Consider the following 22,250-nt stretch of genomic DNA (forward strand, 5'->3'; position numbering starts at 1 on the left):
AACCTCGATTCGAAGCGGAGCGAAGGAGAAGAATTTGTTTACACAGACAAAATTCAATTTGAAAATTTTGGAAAAACAAAACAAAAATTCTGAATTTGAGGGTTATCTTAGCTAGATAGTGTAGCAATGTGATTAGTGTCTTCATCTAAACGGTTATTACTATCTCCGATGATGGTACCGATTTCTTAAATCTTATTACTGATATCACGGAAAACATTGCCGATTAGCATGTCTGTGATAAAAATATTCTTCTTTTGATCTCACCCGTAGCTTAGTGGCAAGTGCACCCTACCGACAAGCGGTAGACCTGGATTCAATTGCCAGCGGAGCTAAGGAGAGGGATCTTTTTTCACAGACGAAATTCAATTCAAAAATTTTAGAAAAACAAATGTAAAATTCTGAATTTGAGGGGTATTTTAGTTAGATAGTTCAGATTTATATTTTCAAGCAATGTGATTAATGTCTTCATCTGATCGGGGATTACCATCCCCGATGATAATACAGATTGCTTAAATTTTATGACTGACAGTAAAGAAAACCTTGCCGTTTGGCATGTCTGTGAGAAAATCTTTTTTCGATGTCACCAGTAGCTTAGTGGTAGGAGCACCCGATCAGTTATCGGTAGACCTGGGTTTGATTCTCAGCGGGGCGAAAGAAAGGGATCTTTTTCACAGATAAAATTCAATGCTAAATAATAAAAATTTATATTCCAATTCTTGTGAAAACTCTGTAAAGGTAAGTGTAATTTGCATTTAAACAGCTGTAAGTGCTTAAAATATATTTTAATACTTATTTGAACTATTATTTGCGATTTTACATATTTAAATTTTTTTCTTACCAGGAAAGTCTTAACAATTTATTTCCAAAGTATTATGTGAAACGATTATGAATCAGATATTATCAATAATTTTTTTTCATTGAATCGAAGCCAGTAGATTTCGATGCACAGGTCATTGTTGATTTTTTAAATATTTGTGTCCATTCGTTAAGGTCGACTTATTTGCTGAAAAATAACGTGTGATTATTTCTATTCATTATCTGAGATATTATTGTCAAAGTTTTGGAAAAATTATTACTATTAAGTTTTTTTGCGTAATATGCAAAGTATATCGAATTTTTTTAAATTCGGATAAAAATAATTTATTTATTTAGGAGAAGATCATATCCCTAGGGACAACTTAAACTATAAATTAATTCTGTAAACACAATAAATTATTCTTACCGTTTTTCGAGCTTCTACAAATTTTCTGCGATTGAGAGAGCATCTAAATAAATTTTTTAATTGGGTATACTATCTACTCGTCCTATCGAAAAATCATTGATAATAAATTGATAGATCTTTTTAGGCGAACAACTTTTGTCTGTTAATTTTAATGTATACCTTGTGTCGTTTTTTTTTTAAATTAAAATTTTTTATTTTGAATGTTATTTTTTACGGCTGAGGCAAAAACTACGTGACATATCAAAAATTATAGCTCTTTTTTTGATGAAAGAGTTTTGTCTCATTTTTTTTTCGTAACTTGTGTCGAAAAGTAATTCATTATGAATTTGTAGTTTTTTCCAGTTCCTGTAATTTGAGCTTTTTCATTTTTTTCGTATCTTGCATAGTTTAACCAAAAAATGGAATTTGTGAATTTTTTATTTTTTTTTTGGTAGAATCAAATTTGGAGTGTTCAACTTTTCGACCAAATTAAAATAGTTGGTATCATAATTCTGTAGGGCCTTTAAAAAACAAAGTTTTTCTTTTTTTTTTACTTTTTTGCATATCATGTGTTGTTTGGCCTGAAATGTTCATTTTAGTTTTTTTTTTGGATTTTGAAAGTGCCCTAACTCTGATGATTTTCTATTTATAGAAAAAAGTCATAGGGATAAATTGTTTGAGTTTTTGAGTACTATGAACAACCGCACATAGAATTTTTAAATCTTGAAAAAATGTGGTTTCAAAAATTTTTGGTACGATCAAATTTGGAATTTTCAACTTTTCGACCAAATTAAAAAAATTGTTATCGTGATCTTGTAAGGATTTCGAAAAGCAACGTTTTTCTTCTCTTGACTTTTTTTTCGTATCATGGGTTGTTTGGCTTAAAATGTTCATTTTAATTTGTTTTTCTGGTTTTTGAAAATGCTCTAACTCTGGTAATTTTTGATTTTTCCAAAAAAGTCATTAAGACAAATTGTTCAACTTTTTGAATACTATAAATAACCGTACAGAGAATTTTGGAATTTTCAAAAAAGTGGTCTAAAAAATATTCAAAATGTGTCCACTTTTTGAATTTTCATCCAAAATGACTGGCTAATGAACTAGATCTTTAGATTAGAACATTACACGAGTGTGCCAAAGGGCAATCTGATAGATTAATTTTTTCGAAAGTTATCGTGTTTACAGACAGACATACACATACATACATACATACATACATATTCGTAAAAACCTGTTTTTCGGTTTCCGACGGTCTTAAAACGTGGACATTTGACAAAAACGGAGGGGGGGAATCAAATTTTACATAAATCTCATACCTTCTCTGATGAGAATGTAAAAATAACAATTTAACTGGTTATTTAAAAAACGGTTGAAATCAAAATTGGACAGATTTTTATTTAAGTCTGTAAAATTTCCAGGCTAAAAATAAATTCATTATAATTTCCCGGTTTTTCCCGATCTCATGGAATTCTCGGTCAGTTTCCGGTTTTCTCTGTTTCACGATCAAGTGAAAGCCACCCGGCTATGAGATAATAAACAACTGTGTCTACAAAATACTAAAATAAAGGTGAAGGAAATTTTTTGTCCGTGACTTAATAAACCCTTCACTGAAAAAATGGTTTATGTGTTCCAGCTAAACGTTTAGCCGAATTTCGTCAGCTAAAAAATATAGCTGTGTTACCTTAATATTTATCTGTGTAAGCTTAATTTTTCTAACTAGAAAGTATCTAGAAAAATTAGCCAGATAATTTCTAGATGTCAAATTTTAGCTGAAACAGCTAGATATTTAGGTAAGTCAGCTAGACATTTAGGTAAGACAGCTATATTTTTTAGAATACGAGATCCAGCTAAACATCTAGTAGAGTCAGCTAAACTATTTTTTTCAGTGCTGTGTCTATAAAATACATAGGACAACTATATACACTAGACTTTCGATTTAAGCACAGGTTTGGTTCTGACCGTGGCTTAAATCAAAAATTTTTTAATTGAACCAGTTAGAGCCATATCGCAACGTTGTGCCATGTTACGCAGTCACACCTAGGCCGTTAGGAAACTGCGCCTTATCGCTGCGGTACTGTTTTGTCTGCGGTGATTAGCCGCGGTCGACTTCCCCTTTCGGCCCCGCGGCTCATCTCATCCGTCAGCGTCAATTCTTGGAATTCATTCATCGAACGTGCTTAAATCGGAAGTCTAGTGTATTTCAGCCCCAAATAATTTCGTGAAATCGCCGCTTGAAATTGTTCATTGATTTCATAGTTTGCCTTAAAATGATAAAAATTAAAATCACTCGATTGAAACGAAAATAAGTAGAATGATTAGCAGAATTGATGTTTATATTTTTATACCTTTCCGACACTTGAATTCCAAATTAAAACATTTTTTCATTTTTCTTATTAACCAAGACGTGGCGTTCAACTTTGTAGGCTAATAGCGGACTTTGGGTTTATACTATAAAACTATTGTCTCTTCGCGAGAACGTCACTCCTTGAATTATTAAAGCACTAAATGAGACTAAAAGCTGAAATTGTTGATTTGAATCGATCAATGGAATAAGGTGGTTAAATTATAGAGGTAACTTCCGGGAGCTATAATGCGAATGGGCGTCATGAGATTTCGCTATTATTTTGTAACATAAGTAGCGGAACCACCCATAATATCTCCACATGCCTATCATTCAAACTACCCTTCAACTTGCATAATAAGGTAGATACCGTAATACCCTAATAATACATCTCTGGAGTCAAACCATAACGACTTTACTTGTCCCTCGAGAAATGGTTATCTATAGACCTGAAGACGCGTTTGGTATGAATCTCCAGACATTTAAGTTATTCGGTGTCTGGCCAGCTAAGGTGAAACGTCCAATCTTAAGGTATTCAGAAAATTAGCACTTTTTTCACGTAGTTATTTTTTTATTTTTAAGCTAGAAGTTTGTCAAAAAGGAGCGTAAATTTAAATTATAAATCGCATAAATACTTTGATAAATACTTTCAAGTTAAAAATGTTCATATAGAGGAAAAGGGATATAAGGTAAACCGACCATTTTTTAACAGTTCGGGATTATATTTAAATTACGTAAGAGCCCAAGGGGGGGGATCATACAGTCTATGTAAATTTGTTACATTTCCATTGTTAAAGTGGGAGGAAGTCTGGAGACGGCCGATTATGCGTTACGTGATTTAATTCTGGCTCCTCACGAAAAGTTAACCCACATAAACACAATTTTAAAATGGTAAATCGTAATCAGGTTGGCCACTATTTTTCAAATTTTCGTCTCCCGGCTTTCTCCTGATAAATATTCGTGATTTTTCCTGGTTTAGAAAAAAATTAAGGCTCTTTGCGAAACGCAATTTTTTTACATAAAATTAATTGCAGAAAGAAATAAGTATCGGTAAACCCTTTTGGAAGAAATCAATTGACTTTGAATCATATAAATAGGATAAGAAAGTTTTTCTGTCTGATGAAGAAAAATGCAAAGATGCATTTTATTACAGAATATTATCTGAATTTTTATATCCTTACGCGAAAACTATGCAAATTTAGAAATCATTTATCAAAACATTTTTTTAATGTTATGTTTAAAAATATTTTAACAATAATTAATAATTTCGAATAGAAGGCTTCTGAAATTAAAAAGAAGATTATTGAATGATTTTGCGCAATTGAATCAGAAGAATAAATTAGATTGTATAACTTGTAAATTAAAGCACTGCAATGTAAACAATTTTATTTTGAATTGCAGAATCATAAAATTAAATGATTTGAGATTAAAAATTTATAAAATAGGACAATGTCAAAACCTTAAAAATTGAATATTTTAAGATTAGGTAATTTAAAATTCGGAGGAATTGAAATTGTATTATATATACTTAAAAGCGTTTAAAATTAAACAATAAAAAATTTTAAACTTTTGAATTTAAACAATTTTAAATTCAAAGCGATTCAGATTTTACAATTTGATATTGAGAACTAAATTGTCACTTTAAAAGTCAAAGCTTCTGAAATTCTAGAATTTTAAATTGTAATCACATAACGAAATTGTAATTTGACATTAAAGCTAATTATACAAATATTTATAAAATCAAAGAATGAATTGAATTATACTGAACAACCTTTTAATCTAAATAGTATTTTTAAATAGGAAAAATAAAGAAAAGAATTTACTCCAGAACCTTGAAACTTAAACGAATGCGAACTAATAATTTTAAATTGCTTATTAAACTTTCAAAAATTCAACCAATTAATTTTTTGTTGCAAAATTAAAACCTATGAAACGCAAAAATGTAAAATTGAACTATTATTCACTCTTGACATTTTCAATAAAATTTTCTATTTAATTATTTTTTAATTATTTATTTAATTTAATTATAAATATCATCTTTCTTCATTACAAATTGAACTAGTTGGTTGAAAATTAATCTGTTTAGGTTGAGGTTTAAACAGTTTTATGAAAATTCGTAGTTGTTTTTTAATTAATTCAACTGCTTTCAATTTGTAATTGCAATCTTTTTTGGTTGAAATATCAACTGTTATATTTCTTGATAAAAATTCACCTCTTTTGCTTAAAAATTACACTACTCGGTAAAAATGTGTGCTACTTTATAAAAAACTTATGATTTTACTTAAAAGTTCCACTGTTTGATTGTGAATTAACTATTTTGTTGAAAATTCATATTTTTGGGTTTGAAAATTATATTATTTCGATAGAGAATTCAACAATTTAGTTGAATAAATTTTTTTCTTTTCTGAATAAAAAATCTTACTTGGTTAATAATTCATCTCTTTGGTTAGAAATTTAATATTTTTTGGTTACAAAACGAACTGTCTGGGTGAAAGTTCGTATTTTTAATTAATTAAACTATTTTTAATTTATAATTCAACTATTTTTTGTTAGAAATTCATCCTATTTGGTTGGAAAAAATCGTCGTTTTTATTTTTCTTATTTTTTATTTTTTTCGTTAAAAACTATTATTCTTTGCTTGAGTATCAAAATACTTTGTTTCGAAGATTTGGTTGAAGATTTATATTTTTAGTTGAAAATTCATCACTTTGGTTGAATATTTATTTGCTTAAAATTCTTCTTTTTCGTATTCAAGTTCTTTTTCTATTTCATCTTTTTTTATTGAAATATAAACTATGCCACTTTTTGGTTGGCAGTTATCTTCTTAGTTGAAAATTTTTTAATTGCATCAAAAACACTGTTTTATTCTGTTTATAAATGATTCTCTGTTAAAAATATTATAAGATTAAAGTGCTGGTATTTGAATAATAATGACCAAGAAAATGAAAAATTAGTCAAGGAAAAATCAGGGAATTTTAAAAATCAAGTTCTCGCACATCCTGCCCAATTACGGTAAGGTCCGGTTTACCTTTACTGACTTTGCTGCTAAAATCACTTTTCTATCATGTATTTTCTCTTTTCCTTTTCAGGAAATTAAAAACAGTTTCCTGTTTGTGTTTTTTCTCATTAATTTTCCTGTACACTCTTTATAGTTAGGACTATTGTTTTTAGAACTAAATTGAAAAATAAATTCTCTCATTAATTATTTCAGACTGTTTTACCAAATCTATGGTTATGGCTTCCATTTATTTTATGTCGTGACAGTCTTACCAGCACAATTTATCAACATATATCTTATTAGAGACGATCTACAATTATTGGTAGAGAGTTCCTTTTTTACTTTGACCTGTGTTGCCTATGTAATTAAGCTCGTTGTGTTTCTTTTACGTCGCACGGAAATAGAGGAATTTTTCGAAAGATTGCAAGATCCAATTTTTTTCTCCCGGCGAATCGAACATCTGATGGTGTTGAAAAATTCCGTGGTTATTGCAAAAGCCAGTTCTCTGAGTCTAATGGTTTTGGTGATGCTTACTTGTGTAAGCTGGATCCTCTTTCCTTTGGTGGATAGCACACAGGTAGAGTGTAGTGTTCTTAATATATTTGAAATAAATATTTTTATTATTATAAAACTACTAAAACACTTATGTGAAAATTTAATTATAAAATGTTCCTACTGCAATATGAAAAAAGGTAACAATTTTTCTAAAAAAGAAAAGAAACAAATTTCTTGTTTTAGACAAAAATGAAAAAGAGGAAAGAAAAATGAGAAGGCAACCAACCAACTCCCCTTCAGTATATTTTAATTTCTTTCGTCTTTTTTATTTTTATTATTATCAAATCAAAATAAAAAAACATTTGTAAAAAATAATCACTGACGTTTCGGCACTCACATAGCACCTTTTTCATGGTAAAAATAAAAATAATAAGAATTCAAGGTGTGGGGGAGAGAACATTATGGTTTCGTTGCTGTTCCTCCTGCTCCAATCTTTTTATTTTTTTGTCCTATCCAGGGTGCTGTATAAGTGCCGAAATTTTTGTGATTATTTTTTACAAATATATTTTTATTTTTATTTGATAATAGTAAAAATATAAAAGATGAATTAAATAAAAAAGGAGGAAGGAAATTTGGTTGCCTGCCTTTTTATTTTTTTCTCTTTCTTATTTTTGTCCACAAGAATAATTTTTTCTTTTCTTTATTAGAAATTTTTTATCTTTTTTCAAATTGCAAGATGAACATTTTATAGTGGTTGGCCAAATTTGGTCGTTCGAATCTTGGTTTCATTTTCAGGGATTCTGCACATTAACACTTATGTCACTTAAATTTATTTCCGCATAGGAAACTGTGCTTTTATATATTTTCATACTTATAATTCACATTTTTGAAATAAAAACTAAAATGTTATAACTATATTAAAATTTCTAAGAATAAGCTTGAAATATATATGCCTATAAGTTTTAAAAAGATAAGGAAAAAGAATTTTAAACTTAAAAGGATTAAAAAATGTTAAGTTTAAAAAATATTTAGAAATTCTAAAAAGAGTAAAAAATAATGTTAAACTTACAGAAATTAAAAAAATGTGCTTCAAAATGTAGATTTTTATATACTTCGAATAAAAAATTTAGAAGTATTTTGAGTATTGAAAAGGTTTCCAGTAAATAAACCAATTTTTTTATTCCTCTTAAAATTTAAAGTTATTTTTTGTTATTTTTTTTTTAGATTAATTTTAAAAGACTGTATAATTTCTTCTTCAACATTTCAAACATTTCCAAAATTGTCGGAAGAAAATTCAAAAAAATTAAATTTTTTTTTAATATGAAAAGAGACAAAAATTTTTTAAAACAAAATTTAAATTTTAGAAGGTTTTGAAATAAAAGTTTAAAAGTTTTCAAGATTATAAAAAACTTTCCTTAAGATTCTTGGAAAAACATAAAATAATATTTATTCACATCAAGTTATTCTAGGATTTCGAAGCAAAATTTCAAAGCTTTTTGAAAATTTTGTAAGGTTTGAGGAAAATAACAAATATTTCGTAAGATTCGTGTGAAAATTTCAAATATACTTTTACTTAAATTAATTCTTGAAGAACATTTAAAGAAATTTCAAAATATTTCAAAAGATATATACAAATTTCAAAAAGATCTGGAAGATTTTAAAGTCATTTTTTTAATTTTTGAATATTATTCACAATTTTATGAATAACTCGAGTTAGATTAAAAGATATTTAGGAATTTTAGAAGTTTGGAAGAAATTACAAATATTTTCAAACATTGAAATATTTTCGAAAGTTGATCAAATATTTTTTAATTTCTTCCAATCCGTTTCTTTTAAACCAGTTTTTTTAAGATTTTATGGTGAGTAGAAGATTTATATATTTGAAAAGGATTAAAATAATGTATAGGTTTTAAATGATTTGGGTTTTAGATGAATAAATTAATAGTAATTAATAATAATTACTTTTTTAGTAATTGACGGACATTTACACTTCAAAAAAATTTATTTATTAATCTAATTAATGATTGAAAGTATAATTAACTTTCTCTATTTTTTTTCAAAAGTCACTTTTATTATAACAATTTGGATTTTTCCGATATATCGGTCGTATTTGATCGGAAGTAAGACATGAGACGATATGATTGGTAACAAATGTATGCAATAGAAGTTGGTTTTAGAATATGTTTCGTAAACGAACGAGAACGATAAAAATATTAGAGATTCACGTATCGAAATGCAGCACTAAAAATAGATCAATAGAGAAACAGAACTTGAAATGTCTTAAATTCCCTTCACCATGTTGGAATATTTCTTCTGATACTTTAACAATACACGAATTCTATTTTCAGGATAAAGTATTATTATTTGCAGCATGGTATCCCTTTGACACATCAGTGGAGTCAATTTATAGATACACCTATGTTCTTCAATCAATTTTATTATTAACAACAGCTGCCATGAATGCAATGATGGACATGCTGACAACAAATTTTTACGTGGTTATGGTGGGACAATTAGAAATTCTAAAACAGGACTTCAAGCAGATGTCAGACATTGTTCTCAGTAACTTATCTGATACAAGTTGTGAATTTCCCAGCGGGACAGTAACCGCTGATAAGAAATTAGCTTCTAGCCAAGAGGGAAAGGCATCTTATCCGACATCCTATTCAGTTTCTAGAGAAGAAGTGCAATGTCACAGATGTTTAGGAACCACAAATACACCCGAGGATACATTCTGCTCTGAAGGAAATTGCTTAGAGAAAATTCTAAACGAACGTGTTGCAAAATGTACGATACGTCACAAAGCAATACTCACGTAAGTGAAGAATAATAATCAACCATAAATCAAAGAAATGTAAGCATTTAATTTAATTTTTATTTCAGTTTTATTAATGACGTAAAGAATGTGTTTCAAATTGGAATCGTGGCTCAAATCTGCGCAAGTAGCATTATCATTTGCGTGACATGCTTCGAAATGACCTTGGTAAGTTTTATTTGGGGTGTATTTCATTAAACACATAGTAGGAGAAAACTGAACAACTATTTTTTCCCTGCATGTCACGCTATTTTAACCCTCAAACGGTACACTGGTGCGAATTCACACTCGAAGTTTTTTCATTTTGTTGGCATTTACGAAAAAACAGGTGCTGCGGATTATCGCCACATATATTAAATATATATGTTGAATAAGTGCGATATATGCTAGTTATTTATTATATGTTCAATATATTAAATAATTAATATTAACATTGCAAACAAATTAATTCGCACCAGTGTGCCGTTTACGTTTGCTGGGTTAAAGTGTACCGTTTGAGGGTTAAACACTTTTTCCACCCCATCGCTTCTTCGCCAGAGATAATCACACAAAGCTTATACCCTCCGGAGTTGTTTCACAAATACAAAAACACTCGACCCTCTTTCAAGTTAATTTTTTTTTATAAGTTTCGTTTAATAAACGCCCATGGGCTATCAGATCTCAAATGCAGAACTAAAGTAATTGATTTTACTTTTTTATAACATTATTGATAACAATAACAATAGTGGATCGTTAAATAATGTCTGAAAAAAGTTTAAAACGTTGATATTAACAGTTGATTACGTTAAAAAAAGTTTAAATGCTACAGCTAAATAATCTCAAATAGTCTCACTTCGATGCACTAGGAATCGAATCACAGAACTTTCGACTGCCGGTCGGATGCTTTCCCATTAAGCTATCAGAGAGATCGAAAGAAGAACCTTTTCCGAAATACACGTTATTTTAAGCCAAGTGCCACACCCATGATACGAGTAATTGAAAGGAATCTGTATTATCACCAGAGCTGGTTACTATCGATCAATGTAGATGTCATTCTACAATCTGTGAAAACAAAAATGAAAAATATTGATCAATTTAACTTTTTCAATAACAGAACATACTTAACGTCATTGTGACTAGTTGAAAAATAAATTTTTTAAACTTAAAAATTATATTTTTCTGAAAAAAGCTCTTCTCACTTCGCTCCACTAGGAATAGAACCACATAACTCCCGATTGCCGGTCGGATACTTTCCCATTAAGCTACTAGTAATTGTAAGTATCATAAATGCAACACCTGGCTTGAGATATTGCATATTTCTTAAAAAAGATTCTTCTTCAGATATCTCTAATAGCTCAATGGGAAAGCACCCGACCGGCAATTGAACGTTCTGTGGTCCGATTCCCAGTAGAGCGAAGTGCGAAGATCTTTTTTAGAAAAATTTAATTTTTAAATTTTAAACTTTACTTTCCAGGTAGTCAAAAATGAAGCTAACTAGTTCTGATGATAATACAGATTTCGTTAAATAATGCATTTGTTAACTAGGATTCTTTAAACAATTATCAATTTATAACAAATGACCAAATATGATACTTATCTTTCATTTCGAAGTAATATATGATCAATTCCATAGAAATAATTTATTTATTCCAACATAAATACCTGATATAAATAATTGTTTATAAAATGTGTTTGTAAAAATTGCTTATAAAATAACAAATTATTTATTAAATTCAATTATTTCAACCAGAAAACTCTTCTTGTTCATTAAATGTTCAAAAGAGTGTGAATGATTTGACGAATCTCTTTTAGCTCTCATAAAATAATTTTAATTTATTTATTTATTATACCGAATTCAATAAATTTTATAATATTGGCATTGCTATTGAAGATTTTTTAAATAGTTGTTTCATGTTTTTCATCGCAATGTTTAAATGAATCCAGGTATTTTTTAAACAATATACTTCAAAAGTAAAAATTATTTATTTTTTTTTATTAAATTAGTTAAAAATCGTTAGAAAATATCAGTATTAATTGAGCTCTAACAGAATTTATACGAAAAACAAAACTTTTCACAAATAAACGTTCCTTTGGGCAATAATTAAGTATATTTGTTATAAACAGCTAAATATATTCCCTACTAACCGTTACAAATCGAATACAAAATCTAAGACATTTTATGTAATATGTCAGCGTTTGCAACATTTTCGCACTACACTGAAGTATTTGTTACATAAATTGTTTATAAAATTAATGTGTATACTCGATTAATTATTTCTGTTTCCTCAGTACATATGCAGGAATTCTGATCAATAGCAAGTTTTTTTATGATATTCTCTTTTAGATGAAAAACGATAAACGCGCAAGGCATTTAGTAAGAAAAATACTAGAAATCGTAATTTTTGGCTGATTTTAAAGTTGAAAAAAATCTGTGAATAAAATTCCGCATTAATCCCTCGAGGCCGAATTTCAATTTGCAGTTTGTGTCAAATGTAATGTTATTCAACAATTCGAAAAAATCAGATTTTCCTATGTACTACTTTTATCTTCGTGTAAGCCAGCAAAGTACAACAGGAGTCAATATAAATTGAGACACAGACATACATATCATAGGAATAGATGATTAAAGCATAAAATTTAATGTTATAAACAAATTTTACAAGCCAATACACATTTATAGATTTTTTGTAGGGTTAAATATTTTCTCTACATGAAAAATCATCTTTAACCCTCAAAGAGCATACATGGTAAAAATCACGGGAAAGTGCAGCGTGGGTGTTAAAGACCCCTGCGTATTTAATGACGTATTGTTTAACCCCTATTAAATATTCAGTCACAATAAAATTATCCAATATAGTTTAAGGTATCTTTTATAAGGTGGAGTTGTTTTTATAGCCACTTATTTATTTAAGGTTTGTTAAAAAAATTATTGAAAAAAGTGAAATAATGGTTTTTTTTACTTAAAAATGGATAACTCACATCATTTCGAATTATTTTAACCTGAAAATTTAGGATTATACTTTTGAAATAGTGTACTTTCATAAAATAAAAAAATACTGCAACATGGGAGCTTTCAAAAAAGATATTTATTTGCGCAGTTGAAAAGTCAATTCTGTGATAAAATGATGAATCAGATATTTTGCTTTCAAATAGATTTATTTTTACAAAAATTAAGGAACTTTGATTCGTAATACTAAAAAAAGGTAAGAAATTGGAAAAAGAGACATATATAACTGTATTTTAACAATTTAATGTTATTCAACACATTCACAGGCTGCTCTCGCATACCGCGCTGCCGTAAGTTATAAGCCATCTACAAAGAAAAAAAGAACGAAATAATCGAAAAAATAAATTATTTCACTTCAAATGATATACTTACGTTAGAAAGTAAACAAAAATCAATAAAATTTCAACAACAAAACTTGATTCAAAATTACTTTTTCAATCACTAAGTGCATACTGGGTATTACAGACCCCGCAACTTTTCTACCTCCATTTTCAGCAGCTGCTGCTAGTAGACTGATGATTGACGCAGTGTGTTAAGCGACTTACTTACAGTTAGTGTCTCCAAGTGAAGCTAGATGGCGACACTTACTCAATTTGTTGAATTAATTATGGTTTATAAGAGTTTGAAAATTTCTTGGGGTGTCAGACACCCACAATGCACTTAAAGGATTAAATACACCGCAACGTTATTTCACATTTAATATTTTGTTAGGCGTACGTGTAAGTCATTGTTATTAACAACTTATATAAAAAATTGCATTATATTCAAGTGTTTTTGCAGAAAAAATTATTTTTTCACGAAGACTAGTTACTGTAAATGACTATGATATTATCTAGCTGAAAATGTTTATTCCAAGTCGGCAATTAAAATTTTTAATAATAAGTAATATATAAAAAATCTAATTGTATTCGTATCCTTTAATAGAAAAACATTGTTTTTTGACAAAGACTTGCTGTCCATAACTTTTCTGTATTACCTATCTGAGAACTTTCATTGTAATTGCACAATTTTAATTGCTAACAAGTAATATAAAGAATTTTATATTATGCAACAGCTCTATTTTATGTGCTTAATCATATTGTTATGTATGTTGCTGATTAGGAATACAATTTTTCAGCTAGATAATATAGAAAAGTCATTGGCAGCAAGTGTTTGTGAAAAAATAATATTTCCCTGTAAAAACAGAGGAATTTGCAGTAGCTTGTATTCGTAAAAAAATTTTTTTCTGTAAAACCAAACGAATATAATGCAATCGTTTGTATAATTTATTAATAACAATGACTAAGACTTATGCCTAACAACATTTTTATTGTAAAATAACATTGGGGTATAGTTAAAGATGATTTTTCATAGAGAGAAAATATTCAAACATATAAAATTTCTATAAATGTATATTTGTTCCTAAAATTTGTGCATAACAGTGAAATTGTTGCTTAAATAATTTATTCTTATGATATTTATGCCTGCTCATCAATTTCTATTGATTTATGTTGTACCAGTCTTGGAATTTCCCCCTTATCAAATCTTATAGATTCAAAAAGTTTACTACAATTTTTTTTAAATTCTGTGCCGAAAAATGTTGTTTTTTTATTTAGTTGATAAATGTTCCTTTGATTTTAAATAATAGTTAAATGAGCACGGGTGCAGAAAAATAGTTTCAGGCTGTACGACTCGTCCTGCAACAGACATGAGGACGAGTCGTGAATCGGTCAATTTTTGAAAAGATCTATGACCAAATCTTATCAACTAGACAGATCTAGTAAGAGTCTTTGTTAAATTCTGTACAAAAAATGTTGACTGCTTTAATTATTGAAGAAATGGTTGTTTGCTTGACTTTAAACAATATTCAAAGGTGCATGGGTGCAAAAAGGTGTTTCTTACACACATTTGAATGGTTTTAAGCATAAAAAGTTTATATTAAGAAAAATACTAGAATGTTAACAGTGCGCTGGCGATGTGAAACCCCTGCATTCACCGCGTGAGGTGCACAGCGGTCGGGGTGGTCGTCTCGTCCTAAAATACGCGTGAGGACGAGACGTGGATCGCACCATTTTTTAACGACTTTTTTGGCTAATCTTATCAACTGAAAAAGTCTAGTGCAATATTTGGTGAAATTATACGAAAAGAATTTTCATGTTTCATATAGTGAATAAATGATGGTTTATTATTTTATTTTAAAAAATGTTTAAAGGTGTACGGGTACTAGTTTTTAAACAATCCCTTTACCAAATCTCACCAACTCTAAATATCTAATATAAAATGTAGTAAAATTCTGTACATATTTAACTGGATTAAAAAAGACAAAGAAAGAAATATAAGAGCAAAGAAAAGTAATAAGTACAAAAAAGTGAAGCACAAGGGTCAGGCTTTACGTCTCGTCCTGAAAGCGGTATGAGGACGAGTCGTGGATCGCCCATACTTTGAACAGGCCCTTCACCAAATCTTACTAAAACGAAATCTCCAATACAAAATTGTCTAAAATTCCTAAAAAAAAAATTATTTTAATTTTTTTTGAATTTATTTAGGTATCTCCGGCTACTTTACAGTTTTACGTTGTAATGCAGTACCAAATGTGTATGCTGGTTGAAATTTTTATATACACCTGGCGAGGAAACGACATAACCGTAAAGGTAAATTTTATTTCATTTTTTACAAACCTATGAAAGAACAATAAACATATTTCTATTGAGAATATCGGAGGAAGTTAGACCACAGAATTTATGAATAAATGCATGTATTCGGGTCCTGTTATATCCATATCGTTGCCACCGATGCTTGGCATATGTATGGAGCTTAACGCGACCTGCAACGCATACGGTAAGAGAATAGCGTGGCGACGATTTATCAGTTGAATAGAGTAATAGAGCAAAGCAATTTTTCCACTAAATGGAGTGTTTTTCTTTCTGCTTTTAAATCTAGTTTTTTCACGAAATAACCAGTCTGAATGATATCAAAATAGGAAGATTTTTGTTGAAATTAGAGTAAGAATAAGGGATTTTTTTTTTTAATTTTTTAATTTTTTTTTATTTTATCTGCTCTATCATCAGAGATTGTAGCTTACCGACAGTAGATCAACCCTCCAAACCATGAAGGCAGAAAATCTATACAATATCGATCACGTTAAGAATCTTCAATAACAGAAAATGCTTCAAGAAATAATTTTAAGAATAAGGGACTTATTCTTTAAAATAAAATTAATGAAGGTCTCATATTAAATTTAATATAAAACGTTTTAAATTTAATAAAATAGTTTGATTTTTGCCAGAAAAAATTTTTCTATCACTAAGCGAGGTGAGTTTTCAACGGAAAAGTGGAGTTTTCAGAAAACAGTTTAGTTTTTAAAAAAATATTTAAATTTTGAATCTATACAAAAATGAATTTTCAACCAAAAGGTTGAGTTTTCAAACAAACTTAAAATTTTACATGAGAAACAGTTGAACTCAACAAAGATGATTAATTTTTATTCAAAAAGTTTTACTTTTAAGCAAAAAGATTAGATTTCTACTAAACAATTGAATTTCAGTCCAAGAAATGACTGCTGAACTAAATTGTTGAACTTTCAATAAAATAATACAATTTTCAATCAGATAACATTTTTCACAAAAACAGATTAAGTATCAACGAAACATATAACAGTGATACTTTAACCAGAAAAGTATGATTTGAAATCAAGAGCAGTGGAATTCCACCAAAAAGAGACAAATTTACGAGAAATTAGTCGAAGTATTCAAACAAAGAGATTAATCTTCAACCACATAAATATGAATATTTAGTCAAAATATAATTTAAAGTGAATCATCGTGTTTAATACAAAATAAACATTTCGAATGAATATTTATTTTTTAAGATTATTTCTATTTGAAGTTATATAAATATTATTCTCCTAACATTCTTGAGAAAAATCAAAATCTTAAGAAAAGATTTTTATTTTCATAAAACCGTTCAAAATTCTAAAATACCTAAAAAATAATATGTCGGTCTTTAAAAATAATTTTGTTTAAACTTTTTTAAGTTTAAAATTATTTTCATATATTTTTAAAACTTCTAAATATCTTTCTCAAATTTATTAATCCTAAAAAATTAACCAATCTTTCTTAAATATCTTCTCAATTTTTTTCTAAAATTTTAGGAAATTATTTACAATGGTTTGAAAATGTTTTCAATGTTCTCTTAAAATTCATTCTTAAAGGTAAAAAAGAATTTTACACTTTTTGACGAATTTTAACAAAAAATTTATTTCCCTCGAACCTTTAAAAAATTCTTGAAAAACTTAGTTTCAATAAATCTTAAAAAATAGACATTGTTTCAAATTTTTTAGAAAATTTATATTATGATATTCTAAATATCTCTTAATGTTAATTGAAAATTTTTCTGAAATTTTTTAATCTTGAAAAATTTCAACATAAAAATTATTTTAAATTTTCCAGGACACTTAAGAAAATAAAAATACATATTTGGAAATTTTTATTTACTAAATTGATACTACAGATAATACCTAACCTTGATCAATAAGCAAACACAAATAAAATAACTTGAATAAAAAAGAAGAATTTTCAAAAATGAAAACCGTTGAATTTATAGTGTAAAAATAAATTTTCAGCCCAATAAACAAACTTTAAAGATAATGGTTAAAATTTAAACAATAGAAACAAATCTTTAGCCAAGAAGATGATTTTTTAACAAAGTGTTTCAATTTTCAAACAAATAGATACATTTTTAACCAAATGGGATCAACTTTTTAACAAACAATATTAAATCTGAAATTGCAACCAAAAGAGATTTTGATTTTAAATTTAAAAAAAACCGTTGAAAGTTGAATTTTGAACAAAAAGGTCATTTTTAATAAAGCAAGATGAATTTTCAATCCCAAAGGATGAACATTCTGTTGAAAAATGGCGATTTTTCAACAAAACAGATACATTTTTTACTTGAATAAATCAATTTTTAAACAAGAGGTCGAATTTTAAAGTAAAAAAGATGAAACTTTAACTAAAACCCATATAACTGATTTTCTAAGCCAAAAAGAAAAATTATTTAGAGGACAATTAAATTTTCATTCAAAAATTTTAAATTCTTAAAACATCATAAAATATTTTTGAATATTTAATTTAGACTGCTGAGCTGAAGAATGCAGTTTACGAATGTGCATGGAGTTCAATACCAAACAAGAAATTCAGAAAATCCCTTTGCATCATTTTGTCAAGGTTACAGATACCAGTAAAGATATTTGTTGGAAAATTCTTTCTTTTATCAGTCGACACATTTTTTAACGTAAGTATACCCTAATTGCTTTTAAAATTGTGTAAATTTAGTAGTAACAGGGAGGTAAAACCAGTAATCCTCAGAGAAATCTACTACGCATCAATAAGTCGCTCAGTTCTCTTCTGCGCAGCTCTACCATTTTCAACTGCGCAGTAGCGTTGTGCGGCTCTTATGGCTGCGCAGTACATTTCTGTGTTTTCCCTTTCGTACTAATGAGTAGAAAATTTCATAATATGGCATTTTAGTAAAATCTAGGCACATTTAAATAAGTTTGTTAATTTAAAACAAAAGAAACTGCAGATATAATAGGGGGGCAGAAAGTAGGAAGGGAAAGTTGATTTCAGGAGCGTTAGTGGTCGTGTTCATGCCTAAAATAAAGCCACGCTCTGCCAAGACAATACAGACTCTATGGGAATGGTAATTAATGTCACCGTGCTACGCGGAACAAAAGTTAACGTTCTAAGGCCGTTGAGTCTACCTTTACGAAAGCACGATAAAATTTCACCGGCAACATAATCGTTGGCCCGAGTCATTAATGTCGCTAGGTTCTCTATAGAAGTGTTCAAATATTCATGAGCTGGATAGCGAAAATATCATTATCCTCGAGTAGGCAGCATATTTCACAAACTTGATTCATTAATTATTTATTCTAAGTACTACGAAATTATTCGAAAAATTATCACTCAAGGTGGTGAAGCAGCGTTGCTACCAAATCCCACATTGGAAATTCCCTGACTTTTCCCTGACCTGATATTTCCACCAGAAAATATTTTAATTTTCAGTCAAAAAACAGAAAATTAAACCAAAAAAAAAAAGGAAACCAATTTTTATCAAATTATTTGTACCGTCCACCGAAAGAAACTAACCGAGCAATATTTTCCAGAGAAAGAAGAAAAAGATTTTAATCTAAAATGATGGGTTTTCAGATCTAAAAGACAAATTTTCTGTAAAAAATTAACCTTTACACCCAAAAATATTATTTTTTGTATGAAAAACTTAAAATTTCAACCCAAAAATATGAAGTTTCTACTCAAATAATTAAATTTTGCATTAAGAAAGAACAAATTTTTAAGAAAAAATGTAAAATTAAATTTGCAGTTATAAAATGAATCATTAAATAGAAAAAAAAACGAATTTTCAATCAAGGAAATAAATTCTTTTACTGAAATGATCAATCTTCAAAAAAATTTTAAAAATAAATAGTTGGTTTTCTAACAAAAAGTTGAATTGTACCATAAAAGACAAATCTTCAACAATATACATAAATTTTTAACCCAATAAATGTTTAATCAAATAAGTGAATTTTCAACCAATAAGATTAATTATCTGAAAAAATTAAAACACATGAATTAATTAAGCACATGAATTTGTAACTAAGAAAAGATAAATTTTCCACATTAAGGAACGAACAAAGTAATTAAATTTTCAACCATAGAAATGAATTTTTCATTAAAAATAAAAACGTTAATTTTTTTCAGTAAAAAAATTAATTTTCTACTAAATAAAATAAACTTTCAGTTCAATTACTGAATTTTTAACTAAAATGATGAAACTAAAATACAAAAATGAATTTTATCCAAATTCTTGGATTGTCAATCAAAAATAATCAGATTTCAACCAAGAAAAATAAATTTTCCAAACAAAAAGCACAAATTTTCAAAAAAAAAGTTACAATTTCAACCAAAGGTATAAATTTGTAACTGAAATTATGAATCTTTAACCACAATAAAAATATTTTTAACCAAATAGTTGAACTCTCAACCCAACAGCTTAATTTTCTAATAAAACATACAAATCTTAAACAAAATACATGAATTTCCAACTAAGAATGATCAATTTTTAAATCAAAAATATTATAATACAATTTAAGCAAATATTCATATTTTAAAGGAAATTTACGCCAAATAGTTAAATGCTCTACTAAAAAATAGCAGTTTTGAAACAAAAATGCAAAATTTAAAGTTTATAAAATTAATCTTCAACAAAATAGTTAAATTTGGAAAAATATAGGTTTCATCGAAATATTGATATTTATATCAAAAGAATATTACACTTTTAGACCAAAAACATTTGAATTCGCAAATAAAAGATGAACTTTAAAGAAAACAGTTGAATCCTCAACAACAAAAAAGATTAATATTTAACCAACCGTAATTTTTAACCAAAAAATATGCAACTTCTACCAAAATAGATTAATTTTCAACCCAAAAAGACGAATTCTTTAAGAAACAGTTGGATTTTCAACCAAAAGAATGACTGTTTAAAAAAATTGGTGAATCACGGTCAAGTTTCTTAATTTTCCTCTTCTACTAAAGGTAACCTATACATCTCGTATTTTCCGCAAAACGCAAACAGTTATTTTACTTTATGACATTTATTTAAAAAACACTTTAACACAACAGAGCAAAACGTAACAAAATAAATCAATTTCGAAACAATTACTTAAATGTTCCACTAAAAAATAAGCAGAACAAAAAACGGATATTCAAACAAAAAAGAATCAATTTTCAACAAAAGTGGTGAATTTTTAAATATAATTATAAATTTTAAACCAAAAAGATGAATTTTCAACCAAAGTTATGAATATTCAACTAGAATACTTTAATTTTTCACCAAAAAATGAAATTTTAAGTGATAAGATGCAGTTTCAAACAAAAAGAATAATTTTCTACCAAAAATTATATTTTTTAACATAATACGTAACTTTTTAACAAAAAAGTTGAATTTGCAATTAAATAAGGCAAATTTTCAAGAAAATATTCGAATTTTTAACCAAAACGATTAATTTTCAAACTAAAATGATGAATATTTAATTGGAATACTTGAATTTCTAACGAGAAAAAAATAATTTTTGAACGAAAAGATTAATTTTTATCAAAAAAATAAAACTTTTAAACAAAATACTTAATAATATAGTTTAATTTGCAAATTAAAAAAATTTCGACATAATAGCTGAATTTTGAACTAAAAAACTCAATTATTACAGAAAATGGAATAGTAAGATTTTTATTTTAAAAAAATTTAATCTAACTGGTGAGTTTTAAACTAAAATTATGCATTAATTGATAGTTGCACGGGAACAAATGATTTTATTAATATTAAGTATTTTAAAGTATATTCTTAATTTATGATTGCAATACAAATTTTTTGGACGCATGAGAAAAACTACTAATCGATCGTTAAAAAAAAGTACTCTTGAACGATAATAAATTATAATTTAATTAGTGTAAACTGAGAAAATCTGACAAATTTAAGGTCTATAGACCGTAAATAAGTGAATAAATCAGTAATCTATAAAACACACTCATATGCTCATATTAAAACAAATTAAGACTCGAATTTTGATGCGGTCAGAAGTAAATTCCCGGTTTTTTAACTAAAATTTTCGGTCGATTCCCGGTAACCCGGTCAAGTCGCCTATCATCGTTTTACAACTTCTTCCAGTTTTTTTTTTTTCGTAATACCTCACAGTCGACAATCCCATCAATTCTGCAAGTTGAGCACCATTCATCAGAGCGAATCCAATAATCTAACACCACAGATGAACGCATTGGAGATGCAATTTTTAAAATCGAATTGACGTATGCGTGGTTCGAAATCTCGAGTTCAACGAGTCAATGTAGTATTTCAACTGTTACAAATCTGTCATATCAATCTTATTTAAATATTTCTGGAATCTATAAAAATGCGTATCTTTCATTGAATCAATGGCTCTTAATATTTTGTATAGAGGGTTTTAAACAATCTGTTTACATAATCTTTTTTAAATGGTCTTATGTAGAAATAAGAAAAATATTAGCTTTAGCAATGTAATGTCACTTTCATCTATTCTTATTGGAGATGATCCCAAAATAAACCAATTTTTATTTAAAATTTCATTTCAGATTTTGAGGCTAGCCTACTCCTTCTTCGTACTTCTAAAACAAGTTAACGTCAGAAATGAATAGAAGATAAAAATTGTTAAATTCAAAGAGTGTAGGATTTAGAAAGTTATTGCATATTACAAATTTCCATATTTGTATAATAAATATTCTTGTCACTGTTTAAATAATGTCTGGTTCATACAATCTACTCCACAATTAAGCATCCCATTAAAAAACTGAACTTCAAAAAGGCCGTCTAAAAAATGTTAGACAAAGTAGGCGCCCCATG

The 22,250-nt window shown here is 27.9% G+C and overlaps 1 protein-coding gene across 1 annotated transcript; it reads left to right on the top strand.

Annotated features, from left to right (window-relative positions):
- The first annotated feature begins 7,003 nt into the window (after window positions 1-7,003).
- On the top strand, window positions 7,004-22,045 carry LOC117181063 (odorant receptor Or1-like). The gene is made up of 4 exons (XM_033373631.1): window positions 7,004-7,117; window positions 9,384-9,850; window positions 9,919-10,018; window positions 21,983-22,045. Exons 1-4 carry the CDS (start codon window positions 7,004-7,006, stop codon window positions 22,043-22,045), a joined length of 744 nt encoding a protein of 247 aa, XP_033229522.1.
- Window positions 22,046-22,250: the final 205 nt, after the last annotated feature.

This window comes from Belonocnema kinseyi, chromosome 10 (assembly GCF_010883055.1).
Source record: "Belonocnema kinseyi isolate 2016_QV_RU_SX_M_011 chromosome 10, B_treatae_v1, whole genome shotgun sequence".
NCBI classification, from domain to species: Eukaryota; Metazoa; Arthropoda; class Insecta; order Hymenoptera; family Cynipidae; genus Belonocnema; species Belonocnema kinseyi.